Below are 16,031 nucleotides of genomic sequence, written 5' to 3' on the forward strand. Positions count from 1 at the left end.
CATTACTCGTTACTTCACGTGCAAAACTCAGAACGACAGTTACGCTAGTGGACGTGAAGCGCACGTGATGCAGCGACGTGCAAGTTGTGATGTTTCTATGAATGCTGAAGAAACTTGGGTTGTTTTAGAACTTTTAATAAAGACTTGGTAGCATCCCAGCTCCCATCTCGTCTTCCTCTCCTCTAGCGCCATGCAATCACAAACAACTGGAGGGGAACGCCGCCTCTCGCCCTCTCACTGGCTGCACTACACAAGTGAATGATTTAAGGTTAAAACCAACAGATGAACCTCACTGTGTTTATGTTGAACTAACCTATTGAATCAGATTTGCACTTATTGATTATTCCCACAGCTGCTAAATGTTCTGAGGCACAGTTTAATTTGTATACTCCCTGTTTCTACCTGTTTCAATGGCTGCAATAAATATGCCTATCAAAGGTTTCAACTTACTGTATGTTGTGTTTTGTTGATCCACTGCTTCATCATAGTGATACTGGGTACACTGATCAAATGTTTCAGTTGTTTCATTGAGTACTATACCATAACAACCCCAAAATAATGTTTGTAGAAGGTTGGAAACAATAGAAATGGATTAAAACAGTAGGATAAAAAAAATAAATAAGAGGAAAACAGACATAAGTTTAAATACATTTGTAGTCATTTATCATTCACTTGCCATCGCACTTTCAAGTCACTCGATGGCGCATTGCACTTGTGTAGGATAGGACTTACATTGTAAGCAAGCCAGAGGACTGGCTATGCAGTTGGGGAGGCAAGGCATTAAGAGAATTAAGTAAAAAAAAAAATAATTAAGTTACTTTACCTAGTAACTGAGTTACTAATTTAAAGTAACTTGCCCAACACTGGTGATTTTTGAGTTTCTCGTGGCAGAGAGGGAGAACAAACACTACGCTATACTGTTAATATTATACTATAGGGACCCAGACTCTGGTACTGGAATGTTTGTCAGCCAAAGCCAGTTAATGGTCCCTGCATCTTGGTCTGGTTGTGGTTGATTGCAAATAAGAATTGGTGCTAGATAAATCTGGCTAAATAATGGTTTGTCATTAATAGGACTTACACATTTTGAAGAGCTCCCAAACCAACCCAAATTAAAATAAACAACACTTGATTTAAGGTATAGGTTTTAGTGAGTTCAATCTCCTGCATTTCGACTAATTTAATTCTTAAACTCGTTAATTGTGCTAATCTTTTTAATCAGTTGCTCTTCCAGCAGCTTTGCTCCTGTTCAGTGTTTAAACCCTGGATGTCAGTGACTCAGTCCAGCTGCTTCCTGAACTCCTCCTGGCTGAAGCACCTTTCCCTGGCCTGCGATGACATGTGCTCATTAAAGTTAGGCGTCATACTTTAACCTTTGTATTCATTATTCTTGTTAAGAATGACAGACCACTTGTTTTTGTTTTTGTCTCGGAATAGACACGCGGTACCTTCAGTCGTCAAACACAGAATTAGATGGCAGTATCTGCCCTTTGCCTTCACAACAGGCAGAATAGTGGAGCTGTCAGGACGTCAGGGGAAATCTGGATTGGACACCACAATGTCACGACACCAGTCAACATCTGAGACCAGCGATCAGCTAAACAACCGTCAGAGCCGCTGGTTGAACCGTCTTTAGACGATCTGACAGGTGACGAGGCTCCACTGCTGACGAGCATCCGGCTAACGCTGCTAGCTGGCTGCCCGCGTCTCAAAGGAACTTAATGAACTCACCCAGGACCCGGAGCAGCACCTTCCCCACCGCACCGGCCCACCCGGAGCCCGGGTCGTAGTACGAGTTAAAGATGGCATCGATGATGAAGATACAGGGAACCCGCAGAGCGACGTCCAGCACCGCTAGGGCCTGCTGGCCCAGGCGGGCTTGAGAGGCCGCCATCCGGCTTCAGCTGCGGGCTACAGTCCTGCTGGCTCCCGGATATCCATGAAGCCCAGAACCGCGATGAAGCCCCCGGCTCGGTTCCCAGTTCGACCCTCTGCCGGCGGTGGTTTCGTTTATCTGGCAACTGGCGAACTGTTGCCGTCCGCCGCCATGTCTGCCGAGCTCAACCTCCTGTTGCTGCTGCTTCGGTCTCACCGGAGGTGAAGAGCTCGTTCTCGCTCTCACCAGACTGAAAACTTCCACTTCCTCCTCACATCTGCGCTGACGGCGGTCGCGAAAAAAGCCCAAATAGCTCGGAAACGTCCATTTTCGCGACGCTTCTGGGACCACAGAAGTTCATCTGACGTAACATCCAGTATCAGTGGGCGTGGTTATGACGTCAGGTAGTTTATTTGTTGGTTTTTTTACCTTAGCCAAAGAAAGTGGCGAGGTTATGTTTTCGGCCGTGTATTTATTTATTTAATAATAATATTATTAATAATGATATTATTATTTAATTATTTATTCATTACCTTCACCAACGGAAGTTGGCCAAGAAGGTTATGTTTCCATCTGCCTGTATTTGTTGATTTGTATATATGTATGTATTTTACCAGGTTTTCACAAAGACTCCTCATCCAAATTGCATGACATTTTCGGGGATCGTTTGTCATAATCCAAGGACCAATCGAGAGGATTTTAGGACATAATGTCTCACCATTTCTGAATAAATCCCCCAAAATTGCAGAATATAAGTCCCATTTGTCTCCTGTCATCTGATCACACTAATCCTCCTACGAAATGTTCTAGTAATGATGGCACGAAATCTAATCCCAGAAAGTCTTACAGCCCTGCTGTAACTTGGTAACTGAGCTGTTCGTCTGCATTTATTCATTTGTTTGTATGCATGTATTTTACCAACTTATTGCAAGAACTACCCACCCAAATTGCATGAAATTTTCAGGGTGACAAAGTGGATGAGAGAAGCACCTCATGGAGGAGATCAGAGTCTGATGCTATGGAGATGCTCCCTGCTCAATGTGTCACACGTGTTTTTAATCAAGTGAAAGGAGCAGAAATTCACAATGTAATGCTAGAATGTTGAAAAATATGCATGTCTGTAATTCACGTAGTTAAATTAGAAAACATCAGTATCTCCTGTGGTCCACATCATTTGATCTCAAAGCATCCATCACAGCAAATAAGACCGGCATGGAGGTGACACTGGTGAAAACATTATGATGCGAGGGATCGAGACTCATCTTTCATTACTTCAAATTGATCATTTGAGGGAATGAATTATCTCGTTCTCACGTGTTATTATTTCCGTTCTCTAGCCACTGCTCAGTACCAAAGCATGATGGACGTGAAAAAAACACCAATAGAGTGACGAGGAGACGCAATGTCTCTTTGGTCTGAATCTGCGGTTCAGGCTAAACTAGATGGAGCGACCTGGACCCAACCACTGTCACGCTTCATCTCCTGGTTCCTGCCGGCACTACATTGGTGAAATCAGTGATGCATCACATTTTGGAGTGACGCAATGACGTGGCTCTCACTATGCTCAGTTGACACTGGAAAAACAACCGGTTCTTTGGCAACACCAGCCCTGAAGCAGCTCTTGTTTGCTTGGGTGGGAAAACCCTGTGGACTGGGGCTGTCCAAGCTCCAGGGTTTTCTGAAAACATGTCCTGTTAACATGAGATCTTCATCACTGAAGAATGAGAGTAGACATAGTGAGAGTCCAGAGAGGAGGCTTATAGCTCATTTTGTAACAAACAAAACTACTTTTATGTTCTTAATGTATGTTTCAGACTAAAATATGTACAGTGCGTTCGAGTGATGTAGGAAGATGTGGCTCTTGGTGTGACTTAGTAAGGTTTTGTTTATGAAATCTGTGCCAAAAAAATAAAACCATTTTAATTAGAATTTGTTTGACTGTTTTGTTGTTTCAAAAAAAAAAAGAAGAAAAGAAACAAAGAGACACATTTTGATTTGATGGCCAGGTTTTACTGTTTGGAAAGCACTGAATAAAGGCACATAGCTTGGTCCACCAATGATCAGCTGGAGTTAAAGAAGACTTTGACTGTGTTGTTGTAGATGGTGCTGGCCAGCTCCACTGGATCCTCTTCCCTCACTGCTGCCATGACTTCCAGTACTTGTCTGGATGGAACAAAAACACAGAATTACCTCTGAAAAATGTGGATGTAATGTTCACTAGTATTCAGCAACAGACTGGAGCTCAGGTACCCACATGATGTGACAGGGCTCATTCCTGTCCTTCAGACAGTGTCCTGCTTCCCATTTCTTCTTTGTTGGAAATGTAGTTCGTACATATTGGGCGCTGGCATGAGTGCTTTTAACGCCACACCAGGGGGCATCTGAGGGGAGCAGGACAGTAGTGATGGAGGAATAAACACATTAGAGGCAATGCATTGTCTACATGCATGCAATGAAATCGCAGGGTTATCTTTGACTTTGAGATCATCTAATGCAGGGGTGGGGAACCCTGGTCCTGCATGTTTTAGATGTTTCCCTGCTCCAACACACCTGAGTTCTCATGATGAGGCTCTGCAGAAGGCTTGATGACGAGCCACTAATTGCTGTCAGCTGTGTCGGTGTGAGGACACACGGAAAGCGTGCAGGACTGCGGCTCTCGAGGACCAGGGTTCCCCACCCTGATCTAATGCATCAGCTTTCAAAGTTTGGAAAGAGTCACCTCATTATATGTATAACAGATCATTTTTAATATTATTACTATTGTTGGGAATCGTAGGCAATAAAAAGCTCTTCCGCTACTCAGATGCTTTTAACATGAAATATGTAGTAAATGTGTGAATCCACTCTGCAATTGTTACTGTCATAGTTTTGTAATTAAGCTTATTTTATCATTTTAATTTTGTTTTTAATAATTTCCATTCTAGAAATGTTCTTAAAATAACCAATGATTCACGACCAGTGATGCCGGTAACACCTTACTCTCATATGACCACAAAATTAAAAAAAAGTGCATGAATTGGAGTCATTAGTGGCGTTCTCAGGTCAACCTGACTTCCGAGGGCACCACTAGAATACTACAAACAGTATTATTTAAGATATTTTGTTCCCTTAAAAAAATGTTTGAGTGCCTGGCCTGCAGAGATTGTTTGGCCCTACACTAGGTGGAGGATGGCCCGCCTTGGCGTGGACTACCTCCGGGAGGCTCCCTCACAGAATGCCTGTACCAACTGTGTGATTATGCCCCAGTCCGTGAGGGTCACATGCCAAGCCAATTTTGAGGAACCTCATAATTGGGATGCCATGTCATCTGGCCATCTGCCTCCTGACGCGCCGGTGGACTGTCAGTCCAGTAGAGTGGACAATCTCACAACACAACTGACTCAGATCAAATCTCTGCCTCAGAACCTCGAGGCTGAGCCCAGCCGCAATGTGGTCACTCCTCGGGAGCCGGAAGTGGCAACAAATAACGAGGGTGTGATGTCTGTGGCTGCTTCTGATGCCCTGTTTCGAGGGGATTATGATAAATTGAGCTCTCAAATCTCCGAGGCAGGCTCCCATACCTCGATGGGCTCTCAAGCCGCTGGGGAGGAACCTGTGACTGGGTTGATAAGAACCGCCCTTAGCCAAATGGGAGTAGAGGTGCCAACTTTGTAACAGCCCCCCCACCCAGTGCTTTTGTTCTACGCCAACCAACTGCAAGGCCTTTTGTTGCTCCTCGTCCGGAGGAATACTCGAAGGAGCTGCACGCTTGCTGGACTGACACAAAGGCCTTTTCTCGGCAGACGTCAGATGGACAGGTGTTGGCAGCAATGCAGGACAAAGTGGGCCAGGGTCAGATGCCTATTGCCTCCCTCATTGTTCATCCTGAGGAAACTTTGAGGATGAACGGTAGGCGCCCATGACCGCAGTGTCAGATCACAGACGACCTACTCTGCAGGTCGTATGAGATGGGTGCCCGTATGGGCCGCATCCGAATCTATATAGCCCCGTCTCCACCGCACACAAGCGCCGGGACGGAGCGGAGCGGTACGGAGCAGTTCGGAATAGAGACCCCGACCGAAATTTTGAGTCGCGTCCCCACTGCAGAGAGGAGCGTGAAAAGTGGGCGGGGCTTATGAGCTCCGCAGAAATGTGACATTATAACAGAAAAGATCGTCGTCAGATGTAGATCTTATGAATCCTCTGTTGTTGTTTAAATTCTCCACTTTGCACTGTTATTTTTTGCAGCGGGGAAAAAAAAAAGTAACTTTTTGCAGCAGGTCATTTTTTGCAGCGGAGAGCTGCAGCCGCAACTTCCGTGTTTGTTGTGAGAGAGCGAGTCGCTCGGCCACTTGCCGGCGACTTGGGGCGACGTGCCCCGCACTCGAGCGCTCGGGTGTGGGGCAAGTGGCCGGCGCGTTCCCCCCGGTTGTCTGAGGCACAGACACGGGAGTCTGAGCTTTCTGCTCAAACGCAGGAGGTTCTCCACTCCGGCGCTGATCGCGGTCCGGCAGCTCAGCGTCGGAACACGGAGGCGCCGAGCTCCGAGCTCCTTTTCATCGCTTCCGCGGTCCGTCCCCGCGATAAAGCGCCACTGACCGCGGCTGAACAGAACGCTGACCGCCTCTGGGAAGCGGAGCTGCCGGAGCGCGATCAGCGCCGGAGATGAGAGCTCCAGACTCCGGTGTCCCGGACGCGCATCCACGCCACGGCGAGCGCTATGCTGCAAACAGGAAGCTCCAACGTGATGCAGAGTCCCGAGCCCCGGTCTCCCATTGCCTCAAGTCGCTCTTTCACCACAAACACTAAAGTTGAGCAGCAAAGAAAAGAAAATGAAAATAAAAACAACCAGAGCACAGCTGACCACACTGACAGCAGAGGATTCAGCCGACACATTAACATATTGAGGGCGTGTAGTAAATCACTGACCAATCAGCAGACAGCTCCTCAACCTCAGACCCGTTCCATGGTCCTCGGCACCCCAGCGGAAGGGGAGCGGAAAAGCGGTCGCCTTTGGAGCGGTTTAGACCGCATTCCTGTCGTGACACGCGAACCAGAGCGGTTTAGACCGGTCTAGGCCGGCACTTTTTGTGCGGTGGAGACGGGGCTTCAGTTGGACCTAATGTTGGGTCTGCTGGCATCATTGGAGGAGGGCCTCCTTGAGCAGCCAACACAGGGCTTAATGGACACATCCCTGCAGGCATGAGAGAGCTCAGCCGCTTAATGTCCACTCTGGTTTAGACATTGCGTCAAGTTTGGCTGGCGCAGTCCCCGCTGTCAGAGCCCAGCTGGAGGACATTGAGCAGCGTACCAGTGGTTCCTGGTGAACACTGGAGCGCACCGCACAGGTGAACTGCATTAGACCGCAGTTGGTGGGACTCCAGAGACACGCTCCTCTGCGAGTGAGTACTGGAGCCACATCATCTTATGGATGGAGGTATTGAGGACTGTCCAATCCTACTCCGACCGCTTCCTCTGGACAGAGATATTCAGCCTTATCCAATCCTTTTCCTGAGCCCTGTCGGCAGGGCTTCAGTCCGGCTCAGGACCAGAGACCACAAGGTCCTGTTCGGCCCCCTTGCACTTCTAGATCCGCATTCAGTTCCACCGCTGGCCTCCTGTACATGGTCGGGTCACGATGACTGTGATTCAGGACCCGGTCAGGGCACAGACGCTGTCACAGGAAATGTGCACTTTGCTGGCCAAAGGACCCATTGGGGCTGTGGACCCCCTACGGGACCAGTGGGGGCTAGTTAGTTAGTTAGTTCATTTGAGCCATGAGATTTATGAGCCACATCACATTAATTTAGTTTGAACTCACCAGTTTCTATCATGAGCCTATCAGTCGGGATCGACTTCATGGCTTCAATGTTGGCCGCTGTTTTCAAGGAGCTGCAAAAGATGGCTTCTTGTTAACATAATCAAAATAGTTGTCTTTAAAACATTAAAAAAAAACATCAGCAGATTCTCTCAAAACAGGAAACTTTTCAATATTCTGACCTTGAAAATAAAAACAGCACTTATTTTACAGCTATGTCAGAATCAGTAAATATAGCAAAAGTAGTTTTTTTGTTTTGTTAAATCGACTGATATAAATAATGTCACAAATAATCTTGTTGTCCCACCACTTCTGTCAACAAGAAGAAAACAACACCAACATTATCAACACTGACTTCATGGGAGTTGCTGAACTGAAGCTTCCATAAATGTTCAATTTATTGTGAATGAACAGACATTAAAAACTCTTCATTTTCAATCTTTCTCAGAACAATGAGAACGACGAGTCATTTTAGACTCAAAATATGTTAGAACCTGTTAGAACACTCAAAAGAATGTGAAGAAGCAACCCTCATAATCTCATTTTAAATAAACTGGGACTCATGTACAAAAGGGCTGTGTATGCATAAAAATGTGGCGTTTGTTCTTTTTCACGGCAAAGTTCAGCTTTATGAAGAGTAAAATGATCATGAAATGTGCAATGCTTCTTGCCAACTTCCTGTCTGGCGTTCGTATGTTTCTACAGCCGTTGATGCTTTGGAGACACTCAGTGGTGAAGCTGAAAATAATTGACTGTGATGTTCTGGTGATTTAGATCAAGAGACATATTAAGGTAATTAGAGTATCTAACAATTCAGTTCAATTCAACTTGTTTATATAGCACTAAATACAACACAGTCATTGCTAGGTGCTTTTAACAGAGAAAAGAGGAAAAACCCAATGAATGTTGGGTTGGCATGTTTATTTGCAACTGTGGAAAAGAAAAACTCCCTCAAACAGGAAGAAACTTTTGCAGAAACCAGACTCAAAGGTGGCGGCATTCTGCTGACCATTTGGGGTGAGGGGATAGAGGAGAGGAGAGGGAAGACAGAGAAATAGATTGGGTGGTGAGATACAAACCTTGCTTTGGGTAATCGGCAAGAAACTGACCCTTGTCCAGGGAAAGAAGAGGTTTAACAGCAGCAACCTTAAAGGCTTGTGGTACATAACCTGTTATTAGAGATAAGTTGATCTGATCTAGTATTGATGTACTAATCACAGGGAAAATATTTTTAAACAGTTCAGTGGGTATTGGGTCTAGTAAGCAAGTTGTTGGTTTAGATGAAGGTTGAGTATAACTCAAGGACTTCTATAGAGTGAAGCTGGATCACTGGAAGTCAGGCTCCTCTAATGAATCTGAAGATGTGGTTGGTTGATCAGCGACTGCACTGGGCAGTGAGTCTTTAATTTGATCCCTGATAGTTAGAATCTTGTTATTAAAGAAATTTACTAAATCATGACTGCTCAGAGTTAAAGGGATATGAGGTTTGACAGAACTGTGACTTTTTGTTAGTCTGGCTATAGTACTGAAGAGAAATCTAGGATTGTTCTTGTTTTCTTCTATTAAGGAGGAATAGTAGGCATTTTGTGTTTTGCAAAGGGATTTTATTTATAGATTAACAAACTATCGGTCACGGGTAGCAGACAGGATCCAACTGCAGGACTCCGAGGCAAGCTGAGTTCAATCAAGTCTTTATTTACAAAGGAGCAGTACAGACCGACGAGAGATGTAGGTTGCTCCTCAACCTGTGGCGCACGGCAACCAAGACTCACAGTGCCACACAGCCAGGACCGGCGGTTCCAGCTATATCTCCTCCCACAGCCTCTGGTTAGAGTTGGGGAGGTACTGGTGAATTCCAGTGGGCCAAAGTATCAGGGAAGGGGAGGGGAGAGGAGGGGAGGAAGGGGGGGGGGGCTTCGTTCCACGCTCACATCCAAGACAGTTGAAGACAAAACACCAACCTTGGGTGTCTGGGAATCCAAAATGTAGATTAGGTTTGTTTTCATTCAGGCGATTCAGCTTTATCTTTCGACCTCCAGTGTCTCTGGTCTTCATGCTGCTGCAATTGTGGCAAAATTTTAGCTTCCCAGCCAAGTTCTAATATCATCCAAGATGGTTCCAATTTCACGTAAACGTTCAAGAGTCGTGACTTGCATACTCTTGAGTTGGTTTATCACGAGTCTGAGCATTCAGAGCTCGACACAGTCCCTCAGTGATGACAGGCAGCCTTCCCAATGCAGCTGCTAGCGTCTTCTACACTTTGATAGATCAGAAAGCCTCCAGCTCCAATCAGCAGCATACTTGCTATCATGAATCCCAATATGTAGAGGTCCTCCACATCCTCCATGGAAAGAATGGCCAAACACAGGGACCTCCAGGAACCTCCAGGACCTCCAGGAATCTCCAGGAACCTCCAGGAATCCAGCATGTATCCGGCTGCAAACGTCCCATCAGGACATGCAGGCTCTGCTTTGCTGATCGTCGTGTCGTAAACATTTGGTCAATCGCATTGAGAGACCAGATGATCAATTCCATGGTTCCAGTTAAATTCTGATGAGGAGTGAAGAGATTCTCTTGTTAGATCTGACATGAGACGGTACAGGACGGGAGCAGCAAGCGGGGAAGACGAGGGGGAGGAGAGAGAAGAGGGGAGGAGAGGAGAGAAGAGAGAAGCGTCCGCCTTCGCGGAGAGCCGGAAGAGAAGAGGATTATCAGAACCGTTGCACCAGGAAGACAATGTCTGATCACGTTGAAGAAGTGGATGTTTCTGGTGATGGAATCTCCTATTATTGTTTTTGGAGAGAAAAGCAGACGAGGAGCAGGTGGTGGATGAAGATGAGGAGATGATGGGGGAGGCTGGTTCTGTGGTGGAGCGGTGTCTCATCACAGCTTCCTTCAGGAGTCTACGATGAAAAGCAGAGGTCTTTTGACAAGAAGAGGGTCGCTCATCTGGCTGTCCAGGGGAGAAGGAAGCTGCTCCAGCGATGCTCTCCGACGATGAAGAAGATGTGGCTTTTGGGGGCACAGGAGGAGAGAGATCCAGGCGGGAACCGGCTGGAGCAGCAGCAGCATCGGCTGGGTGAACTGGAACGTCACCGGTTAGACAGGCTGAGTCCCGGAGGTGAGGCCAATGCACCAGAGCGTCCCTTTTGACCACGGATTACCACCTCCGACCATGACGGCTGATGGCTGGGGGTCGAGCAAGAGGAAGGAGCAGGAGGACAGGAGGCAGGATCCCACACAACTGTGTCCTGGAGGTCCTGAATGGTGGTGGCGTTGAATGAGGCGAGCTGTTTGGGCTGGTCTACAGCTCCCTCCATGAAGCCAGACAACATGGCGTTCTTCTTCTCCAGTGCTCCGGAGAGCCGTCAAACACCATCTTTATGGTCAGTGATCATTTTATTAGCCTTTTGGAGTGAGATATAATCCTCAGAAGGCATGGTTTATTTGGAAGGTGCCTTACAGTAGGAAAGTAATTAATAAAGAAAAGAAAAATGGTTCAAAAGGAAAGAAATGGTAGGGGATACAGAAGTGAAGGTGAGGGAACCCGTCCAGGTTTGCAAACCACACACATTGTTCAAAAGCTCCATCACATGATGAATCCTCTTAGTCAGACCCCGGGGTGGAGCTGAGCTATGATGTGACATGGCTCAAGGCCATGTGTCAAGTCCAACGTCACTAGCACTTAAAATAACTCTCTTACCATCCATTTATTCCAATGTAGAGGTCCAAGTCAATGAGCGCAGAAGCATCTTCTGATGTCCCATCAAACGAGTGGACCTGAAGGGAAACAATAATTACTGACACTTGGCAAATGATTACAGATATAGAATTGTTGTATGGCTGTGATGAGGGTCGGACTCTGATGCAGCATATCAAGTTTGAGCTCAATCTGATCACGTTCAGTGTGCGTACATTGCACTTCCTGTTCAATGGCATTCTTGGCCATTGCCATGCCTTCAATTGGTGTGACGACTGAGAATCATCACATGGTTGTGATCAGGGCTGGACTCTGATGCAAAGTGTCAACTTTCAATAATCCAATATACAGCACCTTGGATGGATCTGTCCCATGAACCTGGGGACGGATATTTTTGAGGAAGCTACTAATTTCTTTTAAGTGTATTCACTGACCAATAATACTCCGCTTATGATGCAGAGGCCCAGTAAGCAGATTATTTGCTAAACTGTTAATGTGAGTAAACCCAACAACCAAATACTCAAATACACTTTAACCCCTCATTCAAACTCTGAACAGTTTCCACTGAAATTACCTGTGTTAAATACCCGGGATTGTATAGTTTAGTTTGTTGGTACCAGTTGGCACGCTTGTTGGAGCTCAAAAGAAAATAAAAGAAAGGTGAAGAAGATCTGTACCTTGGTGGCGTTGAAACAGATTTAACTTCACCCCAGTAATGACACCTGCTACGTGCCTCCATCCGAGACCACATCTCAAAAGGGCCAGAAGCTGGATCCAACTGCACTCGCGGCTGCTGGGAGAACGTCTACGGGGTTCTATTTGTGCCAAAATTCTGAGCGAGCGATGGGAAAATTTGAGCGCAAAAAAATTTGTCATGCAAGCCAACTAATAGCGTTTTGAGAAAATATTTAAATTGCGCAAAGAAAAACTTGAGATCACCAACGAAGAAGAAGAAGAGGGAAAAACAAACTGGGAAGGAAAACAGAAATAAGGAAAACTAAAGATAACGATCCTGGATTACAACATGTTTTCCCTCACAGTTTGTTTTTCCCTCTTCTTCTTCTTCGTTGGTTATGAGGCACTTCCAGAATCCGAAGTAACCAATCAGAATTCAACGCCCGCCCCAAATATCTGTGATTGGTGGACAACTGTGTCTGTCACATTTGGGCTTTGCACATTTTGAGCGAGCGCAGAGCAGGACTTGAACGCGGACGTGGAGAGATTTGAGCGAGCTAGAGAGAGAGAGGTTGAGCACAGAGGAAGAATCTGAGCACAGAAATTATTTTTGAGCGCGCAATGTCAAGTTTTTCTTTGCGCAATTTAAATATGTCATCAAAATGCTATTAGTGTGCTTGCACAATACATTTTTTTTGCGCTCAAATCTTTGGCACAAATAGAACCCCATAGACGTCCTCCCCGCCTCAGCAACGCGTGTTGTTCTCCTCTGTGCTCCCAATTGTGGTCTTCCCACCAAGAATTCAGCCCCCTGCTCCTCCTTCGGTGGCCACACTAACCAGCGAGCTGACCAGCGAGATAGCTTCTGCTCCGGTCGGGCCAACTGAAAATTGCTCTGCATCAGCAGTCTCACCTCAAGCAGAAACAAGCGAGCAGGAACGCGTGTCCTTTGTGTCTTAATTGCCGGCGAAGAAGACTTTTCTTCCTCCTCTTTTTCTCTCTGGTAGTCCTGGTGCATCCCGCGCACCTCTCTCTCCCCCGCCCTCTTTCCCGATAAGTTAAAAGTCAGAATGTCACCAACATGTCCCTCCTTGATTGACATCTGTCTCCCTCTATGGGCAAATGGAACGGTGCGTGGTACATTTAAAATGGGAGGAAAAATCCTAAATCAACCAATTCCTAATGTTCATTCCAAAATGCAAAACCTTGTTTGTGCAACAGAAAATGTACAAACATATACACAGTAACGGAGTGGGGTAAACAGGGTACTACAATGGCGAAACAAATTTCGTGGTGTGGCCACAGCCACGGTCTTAAACCTTTGTGAGAGATTTTAATAACTTTTGCTCTTCAACCTCTTTTCTTTCAAAAGAGTCCAAGTTCAAGTAGATTGGATTTTCCCCCTGGGAGGCGTTCTCTCTGGAAAATTTGTACGTTTGAGGTACATTATAAAATCCGCCCTTTTCCTCCAAATATCTGACTTCTTGTTTAGTTTTCACATGTGTAACTCCCCCAAATTCTCAAAATGTTTGCCTAACGACGAAATAAGTATTCTAAGGCCCCCAAAAACACGTCCGTTCGGGCAGACAAATAATAATAATAATAATCCTTACAGTTTCAATAGGAAACATGCTCAGACCCTAATAAACAAGAACTTGTGAAAAACATGATTTTGTATTGCATTTTATGCAACAGGCCGTAGACATTTTTAACGAAACAAAAGTACGATCTTGCTAGACGATTGAACGCATAAGTATAGGTATGCTAACCATGGCATTTTTACAACCATGATAAACATCCTTTTGCAAAATCTATGGCAGTGCAACAAAACTGTCATACTTATTAAAAAAAAGTAAAATAAAATGATGCTAAAAATCAGACTTTTGTCAAAATTAACACTGCTGTGTGGGAATGGACCGGTGCAGTCCATTACGGTTCGGGTTTCCACCTCAAGAATTTGTGATTTTCCAGAAACAACCGCTCCAAAGGCGTTCACTTCTCCGCCCCCCCTCCATCAGGGTACCAGGACCATGAACAGGTCTGAGCTTGAGGAGCCGTCTGCTGATTGTTCAGTGATTTACTACACCCTCAATATTTTAATATGTCGACTGGATGAATCCTCTGATGTTTCCGTGGTCAGGTTTGCACTGGTTGTTTTTTTTCCTCTTCTTTGCTGCTCAACTTTCGTGTTGGTGGTGAAAGAGCGGACGTGAGGCAAGGGGAGACCGGGGCTCGGGACCGGGGTGCGTCTTTTCATCGCGTCCAAGCTTCCTGTTCATGATGGAGGGCTGACTGTGCCAAAATTTAATAATTAAATACGCCATTAAATAATTAATTTAATGTGTCATTAATTACTTAAAATTGGAATTAAATACATAAATGTGTCATTAATTAAATTAAAATCTGAATTAATTTGATGTAAAAACAAATTTTATGTAATTATTCCATGGTCCAGTGTTGCATGGCTTCATGAATTAATTTAATCTGTCAAACTCACCCATCAAACTCAGTGGATGGAGCGAACGCTGATCGAGTCAAACCATTGCTTTGGTCTGAAGCTTTTCAGAACGTGACGCTCCGTTACCGGAGGATCTGCATGAACTTTTCCTGAGAGGAGCTCCCACATAACAGCCTGTGACCGAGATTCAAACATCACCAAGTGAAGCACTAGAAAGGATTCTACGGTTTCAGACACTGCATCCTGGTCACAGCATCCACTCAGGGTGATGGTTTGACAAGAGGAGTCCTTGTCGACGTCATCATACAAGATGGCGGTGCTCTGTGGAAGCGCAATCCCTGCGATCGGATTAAAGCAACTTTATCTGACAATCGGACAAGTGACAAGACCAAGTCAATACATGGCAAGGAAGAGATGCCACCAAAGAAAGCTCCGCAGGTGGAGAACCACATGGAGGAAATTCAGAAGTCACTGAGCAGCATGTCTGGGGAGCTGGCTATGGTAACCCAACAGCTGACCAAACTCACGCAACTCTTCCAAGAGGTGAAACGACTAAAAGCGACAATAATGGAAAAAGATAAAACCATCAATGAACTTGAAAAGTGGGTTGAGAACTTGGAGCAGTACACACGTATGGAAGATGTTATCATCAGTGGACTAAACATCAAACCTCGCTCCTACGCTAAAGCTGCAGCGGAAGGGAGAAACATCAGCGAGGACGTGGAGTCCGCCGACCTGCAGGCCCTGGAAGCGCAAGTGGTGCATTTTCTTGCACAAAAGGATTTACATCTGGACACGAACAACATCGCAGCGTGTCACACTCTTCCAAGGAAAGACAAGTCGAAGCCGGCCATCATCCTGCGTTTTGCGAACAGAAAGTTCAAAACGGATCTACTACGACAAGGAAAGAAGCTGAAAGGATCTGCTGTGTACCTGAACGAGCGTCTCACCCAGAAAACTGCAATGATGGCACGAGAAAATTAATTAATAAAATTAATTCATGAAGCTGTGCAACAACAGATTATGAAATTTTTAAATACATCAATTAATGACAAATGTATACATTTAATTACAGTTTTAATTAATTAATGACACATTTAATTAATTATTTAATGGCGTATTTAATTAAGGCACAGTCAGCCCTTCATAGTTCGCAGCATCGTGTCCATGCTGCTGGAGCGCCACACCGAGATCCGTCTTTGCATCGCGTCCAAGCTTTGTGTTCAAACGGGATGCAGAGGTGGTCAGCGTTCTGTTCAAACGTGGTCAGAGCCGCTGCATCACGTTTGAACAGACAACTCGGACGCGATGCATCGTGGGGCGAGTCACCGGAGCGTTCGCTCTCTCGAGACCAATATGGAAGTTGCAGCTGCAGCTCTGTGGCTGCACAAAATAAAAGTTAACAAAACAACTAGTGCAAAGCGGAGGATGTAAACAACAACAGAGGATTCATAACAGGTCCAGATCTGCCACCTGGCTGAGATTACTGTTGTAACACCACATATCTGCATAGCTCTAAGCCCCG

At 45.6% G+C, this 16,031-nt stretch overlaps 2 protein-coding genes across 4 annotated transcripts in view; both read right to left on the reverse strand.

Moving 5' to 3' along the window:
• Positions 1–2,214, reverse strand: part of rnf139 (ring finger protein 139) — a 31,021-nt gene extending 28,807 nt beyond the window's left edge. The window contains exon 1 of the mRNA XM_080516476.1: positions 1,732–2,214. Within this exon, the coding sequence (XP_080372602.1) occupies positions 1,732–1,894 (163 nt within the window). The 5' untranslated portion in view covers positions 1,895–2,214. The remainder of the gene's footprint in view (positions 1–1,731) is intronic.
• A 1,670-nt stretch (positions 2,215–3,884) lies between these two features.
• tatdn1 (TatD DNase domain containing 1) overlaps positions 3,885–16,031 on the reverse strand; it is a 41,342-nt gene continuing 29,195 nt past the window's right edge. For 2 of the 3 annotated variants that reach the window (XM_080516480.1, XM_080516481.1), the window contains exons 9-12: positions 11,377–11,453; positions 7,677–7,747; positions 4,131–4,257; positions 3,885–4,039 (exon numbers count right to left, since the gene is read on the reverse strand). In XM_080516480.1, coding sequence (XP_080372606.1) covers positions 3,937–4,039; positions 4,131–4,257; positions 7,677–7,747; positions 11,377–11,453 — 378 coding nt within the window. In that variant the 3' untranslated portion in view covers positions 3,885–3,936. Of the gene's footprint in view, positions 4,040–4,130; positions 4,258–7,402; positions 7,587–7,676; positions 7,748–11,376; positions 11,454–16,031 lie in introns of those variants that run through there. The other variant, XM_080516482.1, reaches the window with a different exon arrangement.

The sequence above is a fragment of the Blennius ocellaris genome (assembly GCF_963422515.1).
Source record: "Blennius ocellaris genome assembly, chromosome: 20".
NCBI lineage: Eukaryota > Metazoa > Chordata > Actinopteri > Blenniiformes > Blenniidae > Blennius > Blennius ocellaris.